Source organism: Cydia amplana, chromosome 23, assembly GCF_948474715.1.
Source record: "Cydia amplana chromosome 23, ilCydAmpl1.1, whole genome shotgun sequence".
Taxonomy (NCBI): Eukaryota; Metazoa; Arthropoda; class Insecta; order Lepidoptera; family Tortricidae; genus Cydia; species Cydia amplana.
The window spans coordinates 10,735,238-10,762,808 of NC_086091.1; the positions used below are offsets into that span (position 1 = coordinate 10,735,238).

Genomic DNA, 27,571 nt, shown 5'->3' on the forward strand with positions numbered 1-27,571 from the left:
AAAACGCGGGATCGAACGAACCAGAGTTGGTTAGCAAAACTTCCATTGACTTAAAAAAAAATAGTGAGAATTAGTGAAAATGGTGGCGTTAGTGTTTTGTCTATTGGTGAGTTTGTTTTGTTTTGTGATTGGTTGTTGAACTTTTTGTTTGGGTTTTGTTTTTGATTAAATTAAAGTGTGTTAAGAGATAGTTTGAGACGCAGAATTAATGTGCTAAAGCTAGTTTTTGAGGGTTAATAAAAAAGTTTGTACACAATTCAGGGTTTCATAAAATTTTCAGTTGTTTCTTATTGTTATACTTGAAATTATGTTTGAACTGATGTATATAATAATCTTTAATCATTTGTATAATGATTTTCGTTTCGTTTGATTTCTAGAATACATAACTATTAAATACTAGCGACCCGCCTCGGCTTCGCATCGGTTAACAAATTATACAAAAACCTTCCTCTTGACTCATTGTATCTATTAAAAAAACCGCATCAAATTCCGTTGCGTAGTTTTAAACATCTAGGCATATGTACATAGGGACAGACAGTCAGCGGGAAACGACTTTGGTTTATACTATGTAGTGATAGTGATACTTAAGTCAATTAATCAATTCTACGCATATTGTTCCAACTAAATTCAAACAGTTTTATACTTATAATTGGGCATAGTTAAACAAAATCTAACGGTAAATAGTAACGGCGTAATAATATAACGGCAAACAAAAGAAAACGAGGACAAAACCTAAATTAAATGTGGCACATCATACGCATACCCAACTAGCAATCTAAGTGGTATAAGCTTCACTCTTTCGACTGTTAAGTCGAAAAACAGTCGTATGAAGGATCTATCGTTATCAAAAAGCCATATAAAATCAACTCTCTCGACTGTTTAGCATTGAACGCTTTGCCTAAGTTTAAGTTCGGATTTAAAGTACCTACCTATCCGTGAGAAAAACTTCCAGTTACTTAATATAGCTTAAAGCTGCTTAGCTTAGCAGTAGCTTAAGATGATTCTTGTGACTGGCTAGTCGAAGAGCTTGTTGCCTATGCATTTATTTGTATAAAGAATATTTTCAGTTTGTGTCACACAAATGGAGAATTTAAGATGTGTTTGGGTTTTAACCTACGAGCTTAACCTATCGTTTTAACCTATACTCTTGAAGCCGTACTGTGAGAATTAAAACATATCCTGAGGCACACCTGGTATAATCTAAAGTTGTTTCTAATTTATTATGGATACGATCCGCGGTGCAAATGTTCACAAAGCGACTCTAACTCTTAAATATATAATGATGATGATGAAGATGATGATGATGAAGTATCGACGACGCCGACGGTATGTAGATGATGACATATTATAAAACAAAAGCTTCCACTCCTGTGGACATTAGTTAGAGTTAGACCAAAATCAGTATTTCACTCTGCAACGGTTTTGATAGCACACGCAGTGCAAGTGTTATTTACTCGTATACGTCATCATTTCATAGAAGTTTGACGTTTAAAATGACACATGCACTATGTGCGCTATCAAAACCGTTGCAGACTTATCTTGGTCTAACTCTTGTAGCAAAGGGTAATAGAAAATAAAAACCCTTTCATGTGGATAAAGGATCAATTACGAGTAGAAAATTAGCCTTTTTTAGGCTGCAAGTCAAGAAGGATTTGTCTTCAGAATTAAGAAATAAGAGTAGGTACCTACTTAAACCCTACGATCAACACGGAAGGGGTGCGGCATTCGCACTATTTCCCCTCTGCCTAGGTACAAGATCAACTGATCTAGCGCGGGTAATAAAACTAGTTGCGCTCGGATTTTTAACTAGACCGAGTCCAGACGCGCGAGTGAACACAGCAGCAGAAAAAATGCCTGATTGCTCGGTTTTTTGTTGTAAAAAGAGGTCGGGGACATCAAATTTTTGTGCCTGGCTTTGATAAGCAAGGGCGAAGGGGCTGCTTTGCCCGTAGCGCCGTAGCAGATGCGGAGCACGACTCGATAAATTCGGAATATCGTTATTCGGAATGAAAAAAATGGGGATATTTAAAATAGGAATCACATCAAATCGGAATTCAGAATTTCGGAATAATGGCATTTCGGAATTCGTGATTTCAAAAATCGTAAATGTTAAATTCGGTGTTTATCACTATCAGAATTTTTATATTCGGAATTATGTTGTTCGGAATTTATAAAAAAATCGTCTTTTTTGCTATTCGGAAATATATACCTTTGTGATTTTCATCGTTCGTAATTACGACAGTCGGAATTTTGATGGTTCGAGCATTTAAAAATCGGAATAATAAATTAATTTTGTAATAAGCAGAAACGTCTGCGAACGATGCTATTAAGCTTCGAAGTAAATTAAAAGTGGAAAAATTCACTGTCTTGGTTCAAGTCCCACCCAAGATAGTGAATTTTCCACTTTTAATTATTTATTTCGGAATAATAAAGTTCGATATTATAAAATTCGGCATAAAATATTTCGGAATATAGTAGTAGTAGTATAAATATGTAGTGTACCCGGGTGAGGTGTCTCTTGTCTTGTCTAGACTTCTTGGACCAGCAATGGACGGTGAATTGTCGTTGTCATTTGACAATTGTCAGCGTGGAGATGCCGAGTTGCCCATTGAGGCAGGTGTAAGTGTAAGGCCTGAGTGGACGCTCGAGTTGGGCGTGCAGCGGGGCGGGGCGTGCGGCGTGCATGTTAAACAAATGCAAGCGTATAGGAGCGGCCTTAGTGCACGCTGCTCAAATTACTTGCGAGCCCGACGCCACGCTGCACGCCCCGCCGAACGCTCCGCTTCAAGCGTCCACTCAGGCCTTACACTAAGGCCGCTACTATACGCTTGCATTTGTTTAACATGCACGCCGCACGCCCCGCCCCGCTGCACGCCCAACTCGAGCGTCCACTCAGGCCTTACACTAATGTGCCCATGGCGAACAGGTGTCGGGCTGATGACGCAAAGAACCATAAAGGATGACTCACGTTAGACCGGGCCAAGGCGTCTGACATGTCATTTTCTATGGCGGCTGATTGGTGATCACGTGGTGCTTTCCATAGAAAACGAAGCGCTGGAGGCTCCAGCCCGGCCCCGACCCGGTCTAACGTGAGTCAACCTTTAGTCTATTATACGTACAAAGTCCAGAATCAACATATAATTCTACTATCTCACTAATTGTGACAATAAATATTACGTAGAAAGCCAATTATAAAGGTGTTGGGGTAACCTTGTTTATTGCGTTCTTGTAAACAGCTTATTACGTATTGTATCGGTGTAAAAATAGGTAGTTTATCATAAATATGAACTTACTATCGAATACCTATAAAGTTACCTGAACCCCTAAGGTGTAAATTCCATTCGATAGCGTGACGAGCGTTCGCGTTTGTATTATGTCTATTTTGGTATCGCCATAGAGAAAAAAATACATAGATTGCTCACTCCATGCATCGGTTTTGATACCAAAAAAAGACTATTAATTTCAGTGTCTACATCTAGCATCGATCGAGTAGCGGAACTATCAGTACTGCTCTTGTCTTACTATATTTCTCTATGGTATCGCTAAGCGGGACGTTTTGGAAACTCAAAATCCCTCTGTCGAATGAAATTTACACTAGGAGTACAGAATAATTTAAGATCACAAAGGTTTGTAGTTACAAACGATAGATAGCTCGTTTTGAAAGTAAGAGGAGGCGTAGAGTAGGGTAATCAGAAGGGAAAAAAGAGATGGTGCGGCGCGGAAAGTTGAGAGGGAATCCGGTTACCCTCTGCTGGGGTGTAGGGCTCGAATCATATTCCTGCACTGACTCAGGTCCTGGCGGCCTAGCCAAGGTGACGATTGCTATGCCTTCGCCATCGAATCGCTTTGTGTCTCTCTATCACTCTTCCATATTAGTGTGACAGTGTCAGTTGCGTTACGTTCGCTACGGAGCGTTAGCGATTGGCATGTTGGCTACGGGGCCTGGGCAGCTTGGGTAACCTCCTCCAGCACTTGTTCCACAGAACGGCGCCAAATAAATTTAGGGCGACTATGTTCCCGTGCCGGATATCTTCTAGGTCAGCGCCACTTTGGATACGTGGTATTTGGTTTATCTCAATTAGGTACTCTGAAAATATATACTTCTTAAAATGTTGCCTACCCTTGGCTATATTATAGCACTCCTTATTTTATACTAAAACCTCAGAATAAATAATAGTACTAGGTACAGAAGACTCATTCTCTAACAAAACGCGTCTGTTACGATCAGCACAGATATGGCCGCTAGGTGGCGACAGCGCCACGCGCGGCTTATGGCTTTCCCCAAAATTGGGGCGGAACGGATGTACTTTTAGCTACCTGTAGCAAAGCGACGAAATCGCGGAGTGAGCCACGCCTGCTAAAATTACATAACAGTAAGGATCTAATGACACATACCTAACTAAATTTAAATGAACATTAAAAAAAACTTCGTGATATTTTTCTATCGAGCCTTTTAAGGTTTTGGTCGAAATCTGTCCTCGCAAATACAGCCTAATTTCCGTGCAAATTTCGTCTTGGCATTTACCTTTCATTAAAATGTGTAAATTCGATATGAAAACCAGCACAATTTTGCCTAATCGCCTTTCTAAAGTTTTAGTAGACATCTAAGAAAATTAGGTCTTTAATTACTATTATTTATAGAAATGTTATCTCACCCATCGATTATATATTCTAATTAGTTTAATCGCTAATTGGTCGGAAAGATAAGAACAATCAGTCGTAGATTTAATCTTCCGGTATCCCTCCTATATTATTATCAAGACTCGGAAAAACGCCCGTCATTTTGAAAACATTACTTACCCTGTTCCGTACAACACAGACTTCTTTATACCAAAGTCAACGATTAAATATGCCCCAATGACATCAGACCGTAAACGAACATTTTCGACTCGTAAATGGATCCTAAATTACGATTTGTTTTAGAATAGAATATAAAAGAATACGATTTATTTACGACGCTTATACAGGGTGCTTCCTGTAACAGGAGCAATAAATTAAAGTGTAGGCTGTACTCCTCAAACTGACCAACATCTGTTCAGCAACTTTTGAAAATAACTCATGTTTCGATTTTTATTACACTTTAAAGTTTATTCTAAGACGTAATGTATTGCAAATTTTGTTATGTTTAAAGCATGACAAGCAACGTCAAACACACTGATGTCAGCGTACATTAAAGGCAATATTTATTTTGTATGAAAAAGAGGAAGTCTAAGGGATTCATAATTTTTAAAAGTTGCTGAACCAATTTTGGTCAGTTTGAGAAGTACAGCCTTTAGTTTAATTTATTGCTCCTGTTATAGGAAGCACCCTGTATAACCAAAATTTTACAAAAGCATGTCGCAAAAACGGTTTAAAACGTCACTGAAAAGGTTCCCACTCAGCTTGGTGTTAAGGTATATTATGAATACCTTGACGCTGGTCTTCCAAAAAACGCAAGTTCGCATTTCTAACTAAACCTATAAGAGATATAATAATATATTTATATTATGTGGGATCAGTCACTAAACATATGTATTATGTTTTCAAAATGACAGGCGTTTTTCCGAGCCTTGATTATTATGATAGAAACACAAATCAGTCGGTACGACACAAGGCCATACATTTTTATCTCTTCACCTTGCACGAGTTTTACTTATCTTACTTGATTAAAAATGATCTATCTTAATTATTTAATACATAGGTACATAATACGATATGATACGAGTAGGTAGTGTGAGAGCCATAGAGCGCGCCATGCTCGTCATGAAACTTCAAGACTAAGTGTAAGGCCTGAGTGGACGCTCGGAGCGGAGCGTTCGGCGGGGCGTGCAGCGTGGCGTCGGGCTCACAAGTGATTTGACCAGCGTGCACTAAGGCCGCTCCTATACGTTTGCATTTGTTTAACATGCACGCCGCACGCACCGCCCCGCTGCACGCCCAACTCGAGCGTCCACTCAGGCCTTACACTAAGTGTAAGGCCTGAGTAGACGCTCGAAGCGGAGCGTTCGGCGGGGCGTGCAGCGTGGCGTCGGAGTCAGGAGTAATTTGAGCAGCGTGCACTAAGGCCGCTCCCATACGTTTGCATTTGTTTAACAGCCCGATTCAAACTTTAATATACGTCAAAAATTAGCTCTATATAGTATTAGCTTTTGCCCGCGACTTCGTTTGCGTGGAGTTAGTAATTTGGGTATCTTATTTTTATCCAATCTGCTTTTAGACGATTCCCCATACAAACTTCCACACCTTTTCACCCCCTTAAAGGGTGATTTTTGGGATAAAAACTACCCCATGTCCTTCCCCGGGACTCAAACTATCTCCATACCAAATTTCAACTAAATAAATTCAGCGGTTTAAGCGTGCATGAAGAGGTAACAGACAGACACACTTTCGCATTTATAATATTAATATAGTATGGATATACGATATGGATCGAAGTGTCAAAATAGACTTTTTTGTTTGAAGAAACGTCACTTTGGCACTGAAAAATATTCAATCCATATACACCAATAAATAAATATTCAATCCATATAAGCTATTTTTACGTCCTATAAGTTTGAATCAGGTCGTAAGTAAAGTATGTCGAGATCCGACACCGCACTAAGGTGCGAGACGAAACTCGTACCTACGCAAAATAATTATATCATTATTGAATCACTCTATCTACTCGTATTAAAAAAACCGCATCTAAATCCGTTGCGTAGTTTTAAAGATCTAAGCATACATAGGAACAGACAGACAGCGGGCAGCGACTTTGTTTTATACTATGTACTGATGCTAAGATTTGTCTATCGTAATAGATAACATACTAGACGGATGTAAGATAAAAACAGCGCCAAGTGCGAGTTGGACTCGCGCGCCGAAGATTCCATGATCCAGATTTTTGACTATTTTTAACGGTTTGTTCCGGTTTCGATCTTATTACGATACGGCCTTAAAGATCCGTAACGCTGATTGGTGCATGCGAAGTGCATAAAAGTCGTGCGTTAGACGCGCGCCAATCACCAAGACGAGTATCAACGTCGTGTAAAAACATAAATTGTTAAATCTCAATTGTACTCCTGATCCTGAACCCCTGGTCGTCGACATTTACAGATTATTATTACCTTATCCTTTAACCGCCCATACGTCAAACCTTGCCAATCAAAATGAAATTTTATTTTGTCAACACAAAGTTCAAATTAGAATGGAACAGGAGGCCTTTTTATAGGTCTCTGGGCGGCTAGAGGTTATACGAATATTCTTTATTGCTCATCAATATGAAAAAACCGGCCAAGTACGAGTCGGACTCGCGCACGGAGGGTTCCGCACCATCAACATAAAATAGAGCAAAACAAGCAAAAAAAAAACAAGCAAAAAAACGGTCACCCATCCAAGTACTGACCCTGCCCGACGTTGCTTAACTTCGGTCAAAAATCACGTTTGTTGTATGGGAGCCCCACTTAAATCTTTATTTTATTTTGTTTTTAGTATTTGTTGTTATAGCGGCAACAGAAATACATCTGTGAAAATTTCAACGGTCTAGCTATCACGGTTCGTTCTCACGCCTGGTGACAGCCTGGTGACAGACGGACGGACGGACGGACGGACGGACAGCGGAGTCTTAGTAATAGGGTTCCGTTTTTACCCTTTGGGTACGGAACCCTAAAGAGTACATGACATACAAAATAAGCATAACTTAATCTTATCTTAGTTATCACGTGATTTTATTGAGATATGTAGGACAGGCAGTACAAAGGTGAACGTTTCCCTTTAAGGGATTTCTTCCAGTTAACCTGTGAGTAGATGAGAATTGATGAAGAACGGTAGACAAATAAAGCACTGGGTACAATAGACTAGAAGAAAGTTGTTGCGAACGCAACCTTTTATTTGTATAAACTCTTAATACATTCCTAATGCAGTAGCTAAACGCGGCCGTCGGGCTCGGCTAGTATTCGGAAGCTTTTTCTTAAGCACCAATAGGAGCGCTCCACATACTTTGTATCGCGGCCAATTAGAGGCACCTTAATTTAAAGAATTTTAAACCACCTTTTGTACTATTGAAATTATGCATATCACTCTCTCATCAGCCTTCATACAATAACTACACCACTTCTACATTTAACCGTTTTGGCAAGAACCCTTGTAAACCAGTACCTTTGGAAAATTATATCAGTTCACTAAGAATCGAAGCTTTTTATTTGAGTCGTCGAGCTCCTGACCTGCACGGCGGCTACAAAAGTCAATAAAATTATAAAAGAGGGCGAAAATAAATAAAATAAGAAAAAAACGTGAAAAATTAAACCTTGTGTATGACCATCTTTGTGCAAATAATACCTATGTATTACCCTAAAATCAGCCATACTTTGTGTTTAATTCTCTTTATGATGTTAGTATAAACACGTTTTAGAAAATAAACTACCTATTTTTATTCTTATACAGTTAGCAGCTGAAGTTGCTAAGCGGGCGAGGTGTTCAAAATTACCCTGACGCGCTTTTATTCTCTTAACAATAAAGTCGCGTCAAGATCATTTTGAACACCTCGCCCGCTTAGCAACTATTGCTGCTGACTGTACATTGAGACCAAGACGATTAGCGATCTCGAATGAAATGGCAACATGAAATCAGGTCAATCCGTATCTATATAAGCGTAGTTCTTGATAAGTATTATATATTTTATTGATACAGATGATAATCTCAGGAATTAGGGCACACTGTTATTGGTGTTAAAGGTCGTATGCTAATCAATCAATATTGATGTAAACGCATAGATTTAACCAAGTTAATCTGTTGAAAGACTAAATAGAACTATCGGTGAATAACAGGCGGCGTAGCACGGTCGCGTTTTTATCGCTTGTCACCATGCCTGTCACGTTCTAACAAGTATGTAAGTGCGAAAGGGACGCGCATAGTGATATGCGATAAAAATGGAACCGTGCTGCGCCCGCAGGGAGCGGTTTAGATTATAAAAGTGTGATATTAAACTGCGGGCCCGATTCGGATTTTGTAATAGACATCTATTAGATATCTTTTAGACATCGCCAAGATACGATAACGATATGTTTAAGATCTAACCTGTCAAATTTGACATTTCCGCGATTCTGGAGATATTCTTGAACGATTTCCACAAGATGTTACTTAGAGATCTAATTCACATCTAATAGATATCTCATACGATTTATCGTAAAAGTGACATTGGTTGTCCGAATTGCGCTGCAAAAGACAACTAGTTGAAATCTAAACTATAACGTATCTAGAACGGATCTAGTACGTGTCGTCAGGCGTGTCTCACTCCGCGATTTCGTCGCTTTGCTACAGGTAGCTAAAAGTACATCCGTTCCGGCCCCAATTTTGGGGAAAGCCATAAGCCGCGCGTGGCGCTGTCGCTACCTAGCGGCCATATCTGTGCTGATCGTAACAGACGCGTTTTGTTAGAGAGTGAGTCTTCTGTACTTAGTACTATTATTTATTATGTGGTGTCGTCTCTTGTGAATATCTTGAAGTTCGAATACACCAGTGCTACCGCTGCACGAAATACCCTGACGCGTCGTAAATGTAGTGAAGCGAATAATGGCCTTTGCTCTTAGAGACGATCCGATATGGATCGGATATGCCAAAAACGTCACTTTTGACACTTACAGAGCGGTATAGTATCGGTTTGACATCTTATAAACATTATTTGAATTGGGCCGCTAGTCAATAATTTGAGTAATATTGTCCTGTGATATTTTTATTATTATTTATTTATTCATTTATTAAAATTCTTTATTTCTTTTGCAGAAACACTCAATAGCGTTGTTGCTTCTAAGCATGTGTCTCGCGATGCTGGTCCGGGATTCGAACGCGCGTCCCCCCGGAAACCAGGCGACTGGCATCTTCTCCGAGTCCGCTCAGTGTAAAACAGACGTAAGTGCACCAACACATACACACACACACACACACACACACACACACACACACACACACACACACACACACACATGCACACACACACACACACACACATGCACACACACACACACACACACACACACACACACACACACACACTACCAACACCGCCGCAGTAATGTCGCAACAGCAATGCGGCGCCAGTTGCCAACCGAACGTCACCGTAAAAATGATATTTGGATGGCAAATGCGGCTGTACAGTCAGCGATAAAAGCTTGTACCAAAAATGATTTTTTTTTTCAAAAACTTATTTCACGATTATTTAATATTTGATTCCGGAAGCATACAACAAATATGTCAAATAACAAACGGTATCTAAGCAGTGATATTATAAAAATAACTTAAATATAAACATTACGTCACAATCACGCGCAGTAGCCATTTATGTGATAAACTATCGTTTGGGGATATTTGGGGATAAGTTTTATCACAGGTACCTATTGTCATATCTAGGTTAGTGACAGTTGACACACAATGTAAAAATCTAAAATCTAAGATCATTGATTATCATCCACAGTTCTTAACTATTTATTACGTATCTATGTGCAATTCACTCACCTACTTACTGATTCGGTTAAGTTGTCTTCTAATGTATGGGGAAGACAAACAAATTACAGCCGGCCTTTTATTAATGTAGTAGCCATAAGCCTTACCTTACCTTACCTTTAGGTATGGTGCTTTACGCATACTAGCGTCCCAACCCCTACCCCTGCCGCAAACCCCTTTTTAGTATGAAATATGTCCTGGTTGACAGTTTATTTTTATTTTTGGGGAAAGTATATAATATAGGCAAAAAGTGTCAATGAAAGAAACAAAAATGTCGTGACAAAAAAGGTTATATTAATTTTTTTGATATGATGTACTATATTCATGTTATAGCTAGATGAACTTCAATAAAATTTAACCGTTGAACAAGCTGGTTCTCCCCATACGATTTCTGTCAGTACTATCACGTGCTATGTTATATTGAACTTCAACAAGTTATATGAATATGGTGAGTCTTAGAAAAAAGTGGCATATAACCTTTTTTGTTTAAAATTTATTAAGGATTTTTTCTTACCTTCACACTTTTTTCTTAACTCTAATACTTTTCTCAAAAAAAAACCGTCAACCGGGACATATTTCATACTAAAAGAAGGGGTTGCGGCAGGGGTAGGGGTTGGGACGCTAGTGTGCGTAAAGTACCACGTTAGACAACAATGAAGGCTCGTTTCATGATTAAAATTATTAGTTAGAAATCTTATCATCATCAAATTCTAATGTTATCACGTTATATTTACCTAAGTATAGGTATTGCTCGCTGATAGACAATCTAGGAAAACTTTGAGGCATATTAATCATAGCGTAACAGTATTTAATTACATAACCGTGGGTCTACCGCGATATAGTTCCATCAGCTGTGGTCACGGAAAGACAGGTCTGGTCTTTCCGTGACCACAGCTGGTGCAACTCAGCTGAAACGTCGGAAATTAAGGTAAAAACAATGAAACTACGAGTATATCGCGGTAGACCCGAAGCACTACCATGAGTTCCGTAAATGACAGTCGACAGTGAGAACGTTAAGGAAAATGTATGGAGTATTTGTACAGTGCCTCTACCGGTCACTTAAAGAACTAAAAATTTCAACTGGTACCATGAGTTCCTAACGTTTTTACGTAAGTTTTCTATCCATGCCTAACTTCACACCTAAAACGCTCTCTTTCTAACTATATAAAGAAAACTGAGCCAGAATTATACAAGTTAATTACTTTACGCCGTTTACGCGAATAAACGTGACAGATGTCATCGAAAAATACGTGCGTTTTCGACGTTACATTTCTGTCAACTTGTAAACACAACAAATAAACATATTTTTCACGATTATCTTTGCAATTTTCAACGTAGTATGTATTTATTTATAAGAGTTACGTGAACTCCAGGCAAAACTAATACGGAATAAATCAATTATTAGCTCGAAAAAAGGCTGATTTGATACAAAGGTAATGAGTTATATTTACTCCTATTTCTACTGTTTAGTTAAGTACATTTGCAAAGATCACATTACTTACGAGCAGTTTTTGCTTTTAGGCATGAACCTATGATTGAAAACAACATTTCCATACAAACCCGGATGGCATCCAGCGGTACATGCGTGCAAGCAAATCGTTCATTGTTGTATGCATTGTAGAAGTGATTAGTTGGCAAGTGGCTAAATGCCGGGACAACAACTTGAGGAAGATGATGATGTCAAGGAGCGGTACATAGACATGTTGTGTTGTTGTTGCCGGGTGCACATACCACATAGTAACACAATATACATACTTACTGCAAGACCTGTTGTTTATATGTACACAGAGAGAGTTCCTACGTATTTTTTATATTATTGCCTATTATTTTATATCTTAAATAAAATAAAACATACAAATGTTCTGTGAGTTTATTTATTTTTCTTTACTACCTATATATTATTTCCCGATGTTCAAGTTCAGTTCGATGTTTCATGTGTGTGGTGATGATGTTTCATGTCTCGTCAGTTTGGCAACAGGAAATATAAAACTTAACATTTTTTGCTGGTAGTTCACAATCTGAAAATTAAAATAAGGTTTAACACATTCACTGCCCAAAAACCCGCTGAGTGGGTTCATTTTGTATTGGGAAGGGGCGCTTGGCACTGAAAGTGCTAAGATCGAGATCATTTAGGTACCATAAAATTTAGATCGCTGTTAAGGCCGTATAATGTTACTTACTTAGTACGCCGGCCTCGGAGGAATAATCCAATATGGAGTGGTGACACGCACTAATTTCTATGTGAAAAATTCTGCCGTTTTCGGCGCGGGGGGCGAGGAGCGCACACAAATAATGTAAACACTAATGCATTTTATGCATGCGTCGCTACACACGCACACGCCAAAATTATCAAACACTAGCATAAACTATATTCACACAAATACAAGAACAAACACAGACAACCCTGTCCGTGAACGAGATGATGTCAGTTTTAAGTAAACGTAAAAGTGCGAGGGACTTGTCGATAATATTGTCGATATTTTATTGACTGAATTTTAACTGTCTGCTTTAGTCAATTATAACCATTAAAAACATTACATGTGAAAACCGGCCAAGTGCGAGTCGGACTCGCGCACGGAGGGTTCCGCACCATCAACAAAAAATAGAGCAAAACAAGCAAAAAAACGGTCACCCATCCAAGTACTGACCCCGCCCGACGTTGCTTAACTTCGGTCAAAAATCACGTTTGTTGTATGGGAGCCCCACTTAAATCTTTATTTTATTCTGCTTTTAGTATTTGTTGTTATAGCGGCAACAGAAATACATCATCTGTGAAAATTTCAACTGTCTAGTTATCACGGTTCGTGAGATACAGCCTGGTGACAGACGGACGGACGGACGGACGGACAGCGGAGTCTTAGTAATAGGGTCCCGTTTTTACCCTTTTGGTACGGAACCCTAAAAAGGTGCAAGTCTCGCAACGCTTCTACTACAAAAAAGTTTTGAGATGTAATGCTAATGTGAAACCAAGTCGGTTATCATCGTAGTGTACCTTTACTTTACCTACTATTTGTAGGAACTGCAACAGTAACTTTGTAATAGCATATATTTATATGGAATTACAAACTTACTTATGCAGTTCTTAGAACTTTAAAACGTGACTGATATTGCAATATTTTTAGGTTTTCGATGGCTTGGTAAGCTAAAAACTACTTATGTTTAAAATTTATTGCATCTTTTGGAAATCTAAAAAAATAAATCAAAATAACAATATATTTATAATGTTCATATAGATTTTATCGATATTGGTTTTTATGGTGTCCCATCGCTAACTATGGTAGAGTGATACCAGAGTAATAAATTAAAAGTGCCTATTTATGGAAAATGACGGCAGTAAATACCTTAAAATAAATAAAATACAATACAAATATTGGACATGTAAAATAAAAAATATACGATAGAAACTAAGAGAAAAATGAATTTTCAAACAGTAGTAGGGTAGGTGCTTTAGTTTTCGTCCACTTGAAGAAATTGAATATAAATCTACATTGCTGCAAAAATTTGGACTTAAAGCAATCCTTAATGTCGAGACAATATACGAGTATCTATCTACATAAAAAATGTATTTGGCAAGTAGCAAATTAAATATCAAATAGAGTCGGACCAAAAAAAGTCTGCAGCGGATTAGATAGCCCACGCAGTGCAAGTGTTGTTTATAAGTCATAATTTCATAGAAGTTTGACGTTTAAAATAACACTTGCACTGCGTGAGCTATCAAATCCGCTGCAGACTTTTCTTGGTCTGACTCTATGTTATTTGCTGATTAGCAAATAACATATTTGATATTTAATTTGCTATTTTTTATTTATTTTGTCATGTGGACGAAAACTAGAGACTAGAGCATGGACGGAAACTAGCACAATGACCAGATCGGTAATATCACGTTACTTATGATTTATACTATTTATTTCTTTGAATGGATTATGTTGATATAAAAATAAGGTGTTATAAAAAAATAATGTGTTATATAAATTATATAATAATAAGCAACGCAAATTAGAAGTTAGGTATACCTAATGAATATTTTGAAAGTCTTCTTTAAATATTACCCTAAATTAGATCTAGTACCATGAAGTGGTATCACTTTCAGACTGACAATGTTTTTTAGTTTTTTGCTAAATTAGTGCACTATTTGATAATATTTACATGTAATAGTACTTACATATGAAAAGAAACGTGTTCTTTAAGTACGCTAGATGTGTCCGATCGGTTTTTACAAGAGAAAACGCTACAATTCGGCATTTTCTGCTCCTAACATTCCGCTTAGACTGACGTTTGCTGAATGGCGTATGACGTATGGCAACTAGTTTTATATAACCTCCTTGACCGGCGGCCGCCGAATTTTGGCAGAGGGGAACGCCTGTTAATGGCGGTTCCTGTTGGTTTATTATTCCGAGACGCCGGCACGTACAGCAACCTACACAAAGCGAGGCCAGGGCAAGACCTAACATATATACATACCTATTTTAATACAGATTTCTTATCACGTGTGTACTATTTTCAACATAAGTACATAATAATCTTATTTATGTAGCCAAAAGTAGCCCGTATAATTTGCTTCATATTTTTTAACACGCAAAGGTATAATTCTAACACGATTATTAATGGTGTTTACGTATTTATCATATATTATTTTGCATTTTTTTCTTGAACACAGCACTGTTTATACATTGTTTACTAACATTGATATGTTTAATATTTTCGTAACTATGGCAACGTCAAATCTTTAAAAATTGTAGAATGAATGTTGAATCTGTAAAAAGTGACACACACAAATTCAAGAATGGCGGGTAGCGTGTCAAGCCAAGTTTAAAAGAGAACTGGCGACTCAGCGGCTATGTGTTATATTAACTAGAAATAATTGTTAAATAGAAATAAATGTTAGTTTCGAAATCAATTATGATGAATACTAATGATTTCTGTACAAAAAGTAATCATAATGCATCAAAAACATAAAATAATTTGAAATGAAAGTCAAGTTCAATACTAGGTACTTATAAAAAATATGCGTCGTTGTTGACTTCGCCGGAAAACGAATTGAAATCTTTACCTATACCGGGTATTTTTCCAGTTACTGGCCCTAAACTAAAAATGAATTATATTCACGTATAAACAGAATTCATTTTAGTATTAGGTGGCCAGTTATTGAAAGCTGACCAGTTATTGAACCTATACTACATTGAATTCATTTTATAGATGAATAGAATTCATCATTAGTTTAAGGTGGCCAGCTGGCCAGTCACTGGCGAATTACCCTGGGTGCAAGTCCTAGTTCGCTTGGGATGAAATTAAAGTTCAGGATTTGTCTTGTCTAGTTTTTATACCAACAAACTAAATTCTTAAAAAAGTAACATAGACAAATACGTATAAATATAGCGTGTACGTAAAGACTAGTCAAGTAAAATCCTGAACTTTAATTACATCACAAGCGAACTAGAACTTGGCACCCATATAGATATCAATTCTTTTTTCCGCAAAATCAACACCGAGGCATATTCTAAATATTGGACTTGGCTCTCATTTCACATTTATGTTTTTGATCACCCTATTAGAAACCATAGAAACAGCTAAAACATTTCACAGTTCGCAATATGCGGGCATGCTTCTCTTTTACTCTAATTAAGGAGTAATTAGACTGACAGAGAAAGATGCCCGCAATTTGCAAACTTCGATGTTTTCGGTAGGTTACTTTGATATTTAGTTCTTTAGGTGACTCCTAGGGGCGCTGTACAATCCTCCGATATAATTCTTGCACTGTTTTTTAGTATACTTAGAAAGGGACAGCATCGTTTCTAGTGGAGTGAAGTTAGGCACATTAGACCGTAAAGAAACGTAAAACGTGACATAAGGCACGTTTATTCACATAAAGTAAGTGAGAAATACTCAGGCAACTGATGGTAGAGGCTCCGGTTGTGTAATTAAATATGTGTACAAAACGCGACAGTTTAAAGTGTTATGTAGCATAGGATCTAACAGGTTATGTATTTGAGATCAAATGCATAAATCTGTTATTACAATTAGAATACGCCTACTTAACTTATATTGTTTTTTCTGACAGTACTAAGACTTAACTTGTCAATTCCCACGTGTGACGTCACCCATAAGCGTCTCGGCTCATATATGAGCATGGGATATGAGAGGTTGAGATCAAGTGCCATATTATGGTACTTTTTAGGAATACTTATATTTTATACTTTTATCTTTATTTTTGTCAGAAAATGCCTGAATATTACCAATTTCATTCTATGTAATTGAAAACTATTGTATTTTTACAAAGGTTTTTCTACACAAAATGATTTTTCAGGGTTTCATTTTACTTCGAGCACAGTTGCACTCGAAGAATTTGGAAATATGATGCAGTGGCGTAACTAGGGGGGTGCTGGGGGGGGGGGGGCACGTGCCCCGGGCGCCGTCCAAGGGGGGGCGCCAAAATGGGCAAAAGACCTCCCATAGAAAATGGACCAGCCAAAAAGTAGGAAACAGAAAAAAATTTTTTCGCGACTTAGGGGTTGGTCTCATAGTACAAATTGCTCAGTATAATTCCAAAACCTCCCTGGCAACGGAAATGCAGTTATTTTTTAGCCACCCTGTATACAGGGTGGTCCAAACCTTGACATCCAAAACATTTTTTAGAATCCTCGTCGTTGGTCATCAGAATTTACCCCATGTATGTTAGCCGATTTTTCGTAGTTTTCGAGTTTAACTTTTAACTTATGTTAAGAAATTCCGGGGTGAAGCTTTGCGTTGCTTTTATGCCTTCTAATGAAATAGCGATGGGGAAGTGACCCCATAAAATAATAGTAGAAATAAGAAAAGAGGATTTTTGTAATGAATTACTAATTTGGAAGCTTTCCACCTCAGATCCTTTGACCGGCGACTCTGACAAATTATGACTATTAAGTATCACTTTTTTGACCTTTTAAAAAACGTAGGGTCTAGCAGTTTCTAAAATAACCAAAAGTCCTTGAAATCGCTTGTATTTTTTATTTATTTAGGTAAGGGTAACATCTAAGCTTGAACGTAAAAGTTTGTCTTTTTTTCCAAACACAGCCAAGTGAGGATGCTGATTTTTTTTAGCAACTGCGCCGTTTGTGAAGGATTATGTTACAAAAAGAAATATTCAAAAAAGTTCAATAGTTTTTTTTAATAAATAATAGCTTACCCCGGAATTTCTCAACAAAAGTTAAAAGTAATAAAAATAAAAATCATAATTCGAAAACTACGAAAAGTCGGCTAACTTACATATTCCGATAGCCCACAGCGTGAGGAATCTAAAAAAAAATTTTTGGACGGCAAGGTTTGGACCAACCTGTACTTATAACACATGCCGTGCTAACATCGCTCGTTCTGTGATACTAGAATGCCGTGAAAAACCTGTGTCAGCTATGAGAGCATTCTATCCAGAGTATCGGTGAGGGATCCAAGGCTCAATTTTGCGCGTTTACCGCTAAGAAAACCTCATCTTTCAAGGCACAACCCTTCCCATGTCAGGGAGTAATTTAATTTAATCTAATTTGTGTTTAATTTGATTTGTATAATAATCCAATATTCTTATGGAATAATAACATCAATAAATTGCTCTGATAATTAGCTTAAGATAATTTATAAGTATGTTACGATTCATAAGTGCTTGTTGCTAGGCCTACATGAATAAAGTATATTTTGACTTTGACTTTGACTTTATTGGGAGCCTCGGTGTTGACATCTCCATCAGGGACGTCTAATAATTTCGTAGCCACCTTGCTGGGTAGGCTGCGCTCGTATCAAAAAAACTCGGCGTGCTCAATAAAGGGAGGCGATACTTTACTCTGGGGCAGACAGATTCATAGGTGTACCCACGGTGGGGCAAGGTGGAGCAGTTATCCCACCCTGGTCTCTGACCATAAGCTAAGAATCTCTGTTTCAACCGTACCCTGTTACAACGTCCCCAGCCTCCCCTACTTCTGCCCCACCTCTTAAAAAATGCTGCGTACGACCATGGACAGATCCCATATAATGAGCACCTAGATGCCACCTTGGTCCCTTCAAATCAGTCCAAAGGCGCGCTATGAATAGTCTACGATCCCAAACTTACAAGCGATATTGAATCTTCAAGTCTAAGGAGATCTTCCCAAACTTACAAGCGATATTGAATCTTCAAGTCTAAGGAGATCTCCAAAAAAGAAGTGTAGGTATAAGTTTTAAAATGGTCGGCAACGCGCATGTAACGCCCCTGGAGTGTAGACGTCCATAGGATGCGGTGACCGCTTACGATCAGGTGAGTCGTAAGCTTGTTAGCCACCGATGGACTAAAAAAACACTTATTTGTCTAAATCAAAAGTAAACTTTAATAAGTAAAAAGTAACCCTTTCGTTAGTTCATTTCGTTGGGGGGGGGGGGGGGCGCAAATTTGGTGCCTGCCCCGGGCGCCATATCCTCTAGCTACGCCACTGATATGATGTCTCATTAAAATATATTCATGACGGCCAGTGAAATATTTTAACCTTTTATACGTGTGAGGTGGTCAAAAATCGTTAATTCAAACCTCAACAGAAAAAATCGTTAATAGATGACAAAAATACGGTCAGAATCCTTATCATATGTAGGTACAGTCGCCATCAGATATATCGGAGCGGCCAGGGTGCTCACAAATATCTGAACACGCCTCTGTTATCAAGCGCTAGAGTGCGTGTTCAGATATATTTGAGCACGTTGGCCGCTCCGTAATATCTGACGGCTACTGTAGACAGAGAAGAGGTTAATATCGATCTTAATGAGATAGTGATTTGACACCAACAATAATAAATAACAGCTAAGTAAAGAATAACACAAATTATTATTGTACCTATATTTTGTCCTCTGGAGCCATAAATTAGTTTTATCTCCGCCTGATATCCTTTAAGACCTTACTAAATACCAGTTGATATCCAGCCTGGTGACTCTGGTCATCCACCTTTCGGCTTCAATTGTTTGTTGTGTATGTACATTAATTACTCAGATTATTGTTGCCAATTGCGTATCTAAGTGTAAGGCCTGAGTGGACGCTCGGAGCGGAGCGTTCGGCGGGGCGTGCAGCGTGGCGTTGGGCTCACAAGTAATTTGAGCAGCGTGCACTAAAGCCGCTACTATACGTTTGCATTTTAAACAAATGCAAGCGTGTAGTACCGAACGCTCCGCTTCGAGCGTCCACTCAGACCTTACACGAAAGAGACTTAAGAATCTTAATGTAACAGTGAAGCTGCTATAATCGTGCTGTTTTGCTAATAGGAATATATTATTCATTATTTTTATTTTTCAGTTTTTACACTTCTTAAAATCGAGTGTCTATTAAACATAAGTATGTTTTATGCATATAAAGGATATAATTCTTTATTTATTTAATTTATTAACTAACTACCAGGCTAACGATATCGGTATCGGTATCGGTATCGCCGATTATTTACTTTAAATATCGGTATCGGTATCGTATCGGCAAAATCATGTATCGTTACATCCCTACTTAAGATATTACCTATAGTCCGTCAACCAAATCTTGTCAGTAGCAATGTAAAGCAAACTAAAGTAGGGCAACACTCAAAGAGCAGTATTGCGCTAAGAAAAGCAGCAATGTACATCGAACCAACAGTTTTTTTTTCCGCTGAGCGCGCCCTGCGTACGTCAATTCAAATTGTCACTCGCGGTTTATTGAAAAAAATTGAAACATGGACGGACAATTTAAAAGCGATGTTAAAACAATGTTAATCAAAATGATGAACAAATTTGAAGATATCAAAAACAACTCCCAATTGTAGTGCTTATATTCTCTTTGTTCCCTATCTATGTCTTCTATGTTTACTAAAATAAAATCATATCAAAATGCAGATAATTAGATAGTGCATATATTTGTTATTTACAATATAATATGCCACTTGTTAATGTAAATTAGTGTACTGTTCTGGATGAATATGACATACCTGTGTAATTTTTTTGATTGGTATATATTGTACAATATACATATTAAAAATAAAACAACTGATATTTGGGTGTTTATTTAATTTAAAGGTAAATAAGATAAGGGTCACTTTTCGACTTGGTTGCGTTGTACACGTACATAAACCGCCATAGGTAAGTATTGTCTGAAAAGATACTACCTACTACGAACGCCTTATATTGGGCAAGATTTAATCCTGCAACAAACATGTATGGATTAGGTAGATATTGCGAAAGAACGGCGATATAATCGAGGCTTACTGTTTAAAAGGTTTACCTTTGTAAATAGTCACAACTGATTGCTGAAAATATTAGACATGTGGGTTTCCAGGACACAATTTATGGTCTTGTTGGATAGATTTAGGCATACGTTTTAATTTTATTTATGCCTTTTAACCCTAAAACAAAAAAACTGAACATAATCTTAAAAGTTCGAATGAGTTCTTCCAATACTTGTCATAACCTCAATTTTTAGTAATGTTTACCATCAACGAGCATGATTGTACATTGTAGGCCCCTTAGCTTTGCTTATTCTTATTTAATGTATTGGTATTTAATGGTGACAGCAGAAATATCTCTTGAAACAGAAACGATTCAGAATGAAAACCAAATGAAAACAAATAAGGTGACGGCTGTCATTCACGATCCACACTCCACAGATAAAACACAGATGACACGCGTTTTGGAATTATTTGAACACAGTGTTGCTAACCCGCGATTTTTCAAATTTGCCGCCTTTTACTACTGACAAGATTTGGTTGACGGACTTTACATAGTTACTTTTGTCTGTGTAACTGTGTATGATAAGAATCCTGGCCGAATTTTAGTCATCACTTTGCTTTTTTTTTTTCGAGAACTGCTCTATAGATACAGAACTCCTAGTGTAAATTTCATTCGATAGTGTGAGGAGCGTTCGCGTTAGCGTTCTCTATTGTTGTATGGGATTTTGAACATCACGTCAAACGGGACGTTTTGGAAACTCAAAATCCCATACAAAAAGATACTTAACGCAAACGCGTATACGTCACGTCACGCTATCGAATGTAATTTACACTAGGGGTACAGTACAGCCGAGGTTTGAAGTCACGATTTTTAACCACCACACACATATAAAAGGTTAAAAGTTTATATGGCTAGCTGCTAGGATTGTAGGTTAAAAGATGCATGATTTCTTTTGGGCTTATGGCATTTTTAATTTGGCACAGTTTTTTGAATAATTTCTATGTGAAGGTTTCTGTGTATTTATCTGGAATGGTAAATGATACGAAATGCACAAAATATACCTACCTAGTGACAGTGACCTAAAAATATTATCGTAATGTTGTACGCACAATTTTCACTGCGATAATATTGAGTTTTAGATATTAATCTATGTTAATGTTTTATAGCAACAAAAGTAGAGGCTTATCTCTATTGATATGAGTGCAAATAGGCATTTTTATTATAATCTCTTATGTAGACCGCTCTTCAAGATAAGACCACCTGGCTGCGTAACCAACATGCCGCACTAATATGGAAGAGACACAAAGCGATTCGATGGCCAAGCGATAACGATTGCCACTTTGGCTAGGCCGCCTGTTGTTACATTTACCTAAATTAATAATATCTCTGTATCTATTAAAACCCCAATAAATAGATTAGATTTGTTTATTTTCCGAAGAAAATGACTTATCTATATCATTTGGTATTCCCTATTTTTCATTTAATTTTTTACTAAGTCAAAATTGTACTAACATATACAACTTTTTGTAATAACAAAAATTCTTTGCCTGCTTTTTAGGCCGCATACCCGTGAATGACTTTAAGGTTTAAGGTATGAAAAGAGGGAAGGGCAATAAAAGTATAAATAAGCGGGTTTGACTTATTTGCAATATTAGTGGTGATAATTGCTAAAACAACTGTTCCAAATGTTGTGTCTACGTCAATCGGTCTCTGAGAAATAGGTACCCATTTAACTGATTTGCGAGACCAAAGTGATCCCATAAGTGCTCCGTGAAAAAGTTTTGTACAGAACAGTAATAAAATAAATTGACAATAAGGATTATGACTCACGCTAAACCGGGACGTGGCCGGGCCGGAGCTTCCGGAGATTCGTTTAATTTGGAAAACATTACTTTATTAACTTGTTTGTCCCCAGGACGAGCTCGTGGACTTATGCCAGCGCTGCGCGAAGCTCACCAAAGTGAAGGACGCCTACAAGACCTGCTGCTCGGCAGACCTGAACGCCAGGAAGTGGTGCTATGACTACGTCTACTTCGGAAGGTGGGTCTACGTTTTACGCGGTTGCGTAAGGGCCACCACACACCAGCTAGATAAAATCTTTATTCAACCACAACATACATAATAGCGGAGCGTGAATCTCGCGACCTAAACGCGTAAGCGCCATATTTTTTTTTGGCGTTTACAACGTTTTGGTCCTAAACGCCTGGTACAGGTTGTGATTGCGACAATTTCATTGCTTCTCAATAGTAATAATAACTCAATGATTCACACACAAATATCTTTATGTGCTTTATTTTACTTAACGTGACTTAACACGATCGCTGCGACAATTAGTTTGCTGGAAATTTTATATCGTGTTCCATTGCCTATTATTTATTGTGTTTATGCCTGACATGTAAAATTCTGTTATACTTTTACCAATAAAATTCTGATTCTGATTCTGATTCTGATTAAATTTATAAGTAAAAATATGTCGAACTATTGAATACAATATAATCTAACTTGTTTTTGTATTTCCAGGGAATGAATAAATGCCGAAGGAGGAAGCATGACTAATTGTGGCTGGAAAATTACTACGGAAGACACAAACGAATCAGTCACAGCTAACCACAACATAAAAGACTTAGGGCTCATTTAGACGATGTGAGAATTCGCATGCGAGTTTCATTACATTGCGGGTTTTGATCGGTCGGTTGAATTGGACGTAACCAACAGTCCGCAATGTACCTAAAATCGCATGCGAGTTCGCGCGCCGTCTAAATCAGCCCGTGTAGAGCCTCAGTGCGAGCGGCCAGCGATGCGTGTAATGTTGCGTCGAGCGTCAAAAATTATGGCGTCATTCATAAACGCTTGTCCTTATCTGTCATTTTGACATTAATTTTTGTTAGAAAGGGACAAAATTTAACAAAGTTTTATGATTAAGGGGGTTAGTGTTACGGCTTCAGTGGTAAACGATTAGCGGAACGTGTTCCATTGCGTCGAGCGTGTAATGTGGCCACTCGCTTATGTTTTCATTTGTTTAATATGGATGCTACGTCAGTTGCCGCTCAGGCTTTTTTTGCGGCAAGCAGTATCGGGCCTTTCTATGAACGAATCAGCTGTTCAACGTCTTGTAAAGCGTCGCGGGATGCAGAGATCATTAAGGCCAGCACATACCGGCGTTAGACGTGCACGTGAGCGTGAGCTGAAATGTTGGAGCCGTGCACGCACACGTCTCGCATGCGGTGTGCCGCCTCTCATAAGGATCTGTATATTACAATGCGCAAGTCTACGCACACGCATCCGCTGTGTACAGCCCTTTAACGATAATAATATAAATGTGCTATGATTGGAACGGGCGATAAAATCCCAACTATACCGAAAAATTGTAAATTAATGACGCATTAAAAAAAAAACTTCCGTAAGACAAATCAAATATATTAAAACGGGCCTCTCATGTTTTTTTGAGTCGGAAATTCAGTTGAAGATCATCATGATGGAATTAAACATGCCGAGCAAAATTCGACTTGAAAACGTGAGTGACCCGTTTTTAAATTGTACATATATTTAGACATATTTGGGTCATTCTCTGAGAATATGTCTTCATATAATGGCTACATCTCCTTTCATACATTTTGTATGGGTCGCGGCAATTAGACCGTAGACATATTTTTTCAGAATGATCCATTTTTGTTATGCTGAAACGTTGGATTTATGTAAAAGGGCATGTTCACTTAAAAGTGTACCATTTACTTTTTTTCGAAATCTATCAACTTTTGGATAATTTCTACTCAGAAGCACGAGGACTATCGATTTCAAAAGAAATAAATGTGTTCTAGAAAAAAAAAATCAGATTTGTAACGCATTTTCAGATACATTTTGTATGGACCGTTCCAAAATTGACACCCAAAATTTGTATGAATAACTGGGGACACTTTTTTTCTTTGTCTCATTCAATAGTACTCGTGATTCCGAGTTAAAATAACCCAAAAGTTGATGGTTTTTCTAAAAAAAGTAAATGGTACCAATTTTTCTGAAAACCCCCAAATAACTCGTATAATCGGGTAAACACTAGTTTTTAACACTCGCTACATCGAACTCAGAAATAACAAGATATACCTTTTTGTATTCAATTTGTAGAGTTAGGTTTTTTGTATATCCGCTTTTATTGCGATTAAGTTATCTCTGTGTTCGATGTTAAGGTAAAACCTACCTATTGCTGGCCTTCCCCTAAAATTTAGAGCAATTTTTGTGGCCAAGCTGTAATATTTAGGGCCTAAATATTACAGCTTGGCCACAAAAATTGGCCCTAAGCATTAAGAGAAAGATTAAACCTGGCCTTTTTCATTCATGTTTAGCTTAACCTTTTCGACGCAGTGTCAAACACAAAAGCTGTCACGCTGACGCCACGTCACCGAAGCGTACAAAACTGAAATTAAACTTTATGCATATGCACGTAGGTCTATGTTGCTCTGTGGTCTGTGACCGATTAATCGGTCTTTGGCGTTGAACCTACGGTGTGGATATATCGGTCATTGGCGTCCAAAAGGTTAAATTTTGGTTGCCAGGCAATAGGTGTTTTACTCTACTTTGTACTATAAGACATGAACATGACAATTATAGTGAGAATAGTATCGTCACAGTCTGCTCTTAGGCTGCGTTTCCACCAGAGATGTGCGAGGATGCATAGCGAGGGACGTGTTTGTTAAGAACCGATAGAATCACTTAATTTGTTTTCCTAGCTCAACGTGTAGGGATTCTATTGGTTCTTAATAAACACATCCCTCGCTACGCATCCTTGCACATCTCTGGTGGAAACGCAGCCTTATGGTAATCATCGGTGCTTATTATAATATTGATGTTTGAACGTAAATGTAAAGTATAATTCAAAACATTAAGGATGACTCACGCTAGAACGGTCCGGGTCCTAGTCGAAGCATACTTCGTATTCTATGAAGGCTGATCGATGATCCTAATCACGTGATGATTTGTATAGAAAACAAAGTGTCGGACACCTCGGCCCGGATCTGGACCGTTCTAGCGTGAGTCATCCTTTATTATCAATAACAATAACAATGTTTTTATTGACAATAAAAGTTTAACAGGCACGTTACAGTGAACCCCGCACTAGAGCCCGTACCATGAGTCACTGACAGTGTCAAAACTGACATATACGCTATTGAGAACGTAATTTACTTTCTATACATCTCGTTTGCACTAATATGCGAGTACGAGCGAGATGTATAGAAAGTAAATTACGTTCTCGACGGCGTTTATGTCAGTAACAAACTGATGGTAGCCGTATAGGCATGGCCTGTATCGCGGGGGTCACACACGGTATATTAACACCGATGGATATCATAAGAGAATAATGTGCTATAGTATAAAATGTGATAATTAAGTATGTATTTAGTATTAAGCTATATTTGTGATATTAAGTCATAGCATTTTGCATTGATATTATTTGCACAGATGTAAGACACCGTTTAGAATTGTAATGAAATGTCAAAGTGAGATTATTGTAATTATTGTTGTTGTTGTGGCAGTATGAAAAGATTCCTTACAGAAGCTAGAATATTTCACTGTGGTTTTAAAATAGTAGTTTATGTGACTGCTATTTAATAATTGAGTAATTATTACATACATTAATTTATCTTCACAACCAGTGTCAAAAACATGTTTATGACATTTTTTGCTAAAACTTGAAAGTATATTATAGGAAATGATTAAATTATTACCTTTTTCAATATTGCTATAAGGTATCTTTTTATATTGTCATATTGTATTATTTAAGAATTCGAAAAACTCTCGACTGCTTGTTTTTATATTTATTCAGTAATTTAATAATTCATTTTTATTAGTGTACCGTTTATACGCCTCATTGTTTTTGAGTTTTTACTTATTTATTGGTTTAATCGCTAAAAGCTGATATGCAGAATAGATGCAGTGTAAGGCCTGAGTGGACGCTCGGAGCGGAGCGTTCGGCGGGGCGTGCAGCGTGGCGTCGGGTTCACGCGTGATGTGAGCAGCGTGCACTAAGGCCGTATAGTAGCTATACGTTTGCATTTGTTTGCACGCCGCACGCCCCGCCCCTCCGCACGCCCAACTTGAGCGTCCACTCAGGCCTTACACTTATGCTCCCTTGGGAAATAATCATCATGTATCGGATCTGTAATAATTTTATTTTCATACAAAGCTGGCTGCGTAGCCAACATGCCAATCGCTAACGCTCCGTAGCGAACAATACGAAACTAATAATGAAAGAGTGATAGAGAGACACAAAGCGATTCGATGGCGAAGCGCAAGCGATTGTCACCTTGGCTAGGCCGCCTGATACAATATTATACGAGTAAAAGATCTAATACGTTTCTATAAAAAGCTAATGCAATCTATGCTATATTTCACCCTTTAATTGGTTTTTGACTAAGCAGTCGAGAAAAAGTATGTGCCTATGGTGCAAAAAATGTGTCTTAAGTCTGCCTCAAAACTGGCTGTGATAATTTTATTTAACGTTAAAATTATGAAAAGTAAATTTGATAAAAATTTATAATAAAATAAGTGTTAAGGTACCTATAACCTTTGTTTTATTTCGTGTTAAACTAAAAGGGGTAATAAAAAAGTCAATAAAAATCCATAAATTAATTTATTAACACTATTTGACAATATTATAAATAACAAGTCACTTTATATACAAAATCTCTAGTTACATTAACGATCCTATGTATTTAAGTTTTAATATATAACCGCGGAATGAAGTGTTATATATTATTAATATCCTGTACTCAAGTGACATTAATTAATTTTAAGAGTCTGTTCATTACAAAACGTTGAATAAAAAAGAATCTTTGGGCTTTACAGAAAAAAATTGTGACATACATACATTTCATTATTACTTCCATACACATAGAAAAAAAATAATTGGCGTAAATTTTACTTTGCTCAGCAATTAGTACCTATCTTCATAAAGAGT

At 37.6% G+C, this 27,571-nt stretch overlaps 1 protein-coding gene across 1 annotated transcript; it reads left to right on the top strand.

Moving 5' to 3' along the window:
* Positions 1-53: 53 nt before the first annotated feature.
* On the top strand, positions 54-23,218 carry LOC134658745 (uncharacterized). Its single transcript, XM_063514388.1, has 4 exons — positions 54-106; positions 9,736-9,861; positions 22,538-22,662; positions 23,143-23,218. The coding sequence occupies exons 1-4, from the start codon at positions 80-82 to the stop codon at positions 23,147-23,149; spliced, it is 285 nt and encodes a 94-aa protein (XP_063370458.1). The 5' UTR covers positions 54-79; the 3' UTR covers positions 23,150-23,218.
* Positions 23,219-27,571: the final 4,353 nt, after the last annotated feature.

Excerpts from the sequence above, each read along its gene's own strand:
- LOC134658745 (XM_063514388.1), top strand. The coding sequence starts at position 80 with ATGGTGGCGTTAGTGTTTTGTCTATTG. Across the intron at positions 107-9,735 it reads CGTTAGTGTTTTGTCTATTG|AAACACTCAATAGCGTTGTT; the intron begins GTGAGTTTGTTT and ends TTTCTTTTGCAG. Across the intron at positions 9,862-22,537 it reads CCGCTCAGTGTAAAACAGAC|GACGAGCTCGTGGACTTATG; the intron begins GTAAGTGCACCA and ends GTTTGTCCCCAG.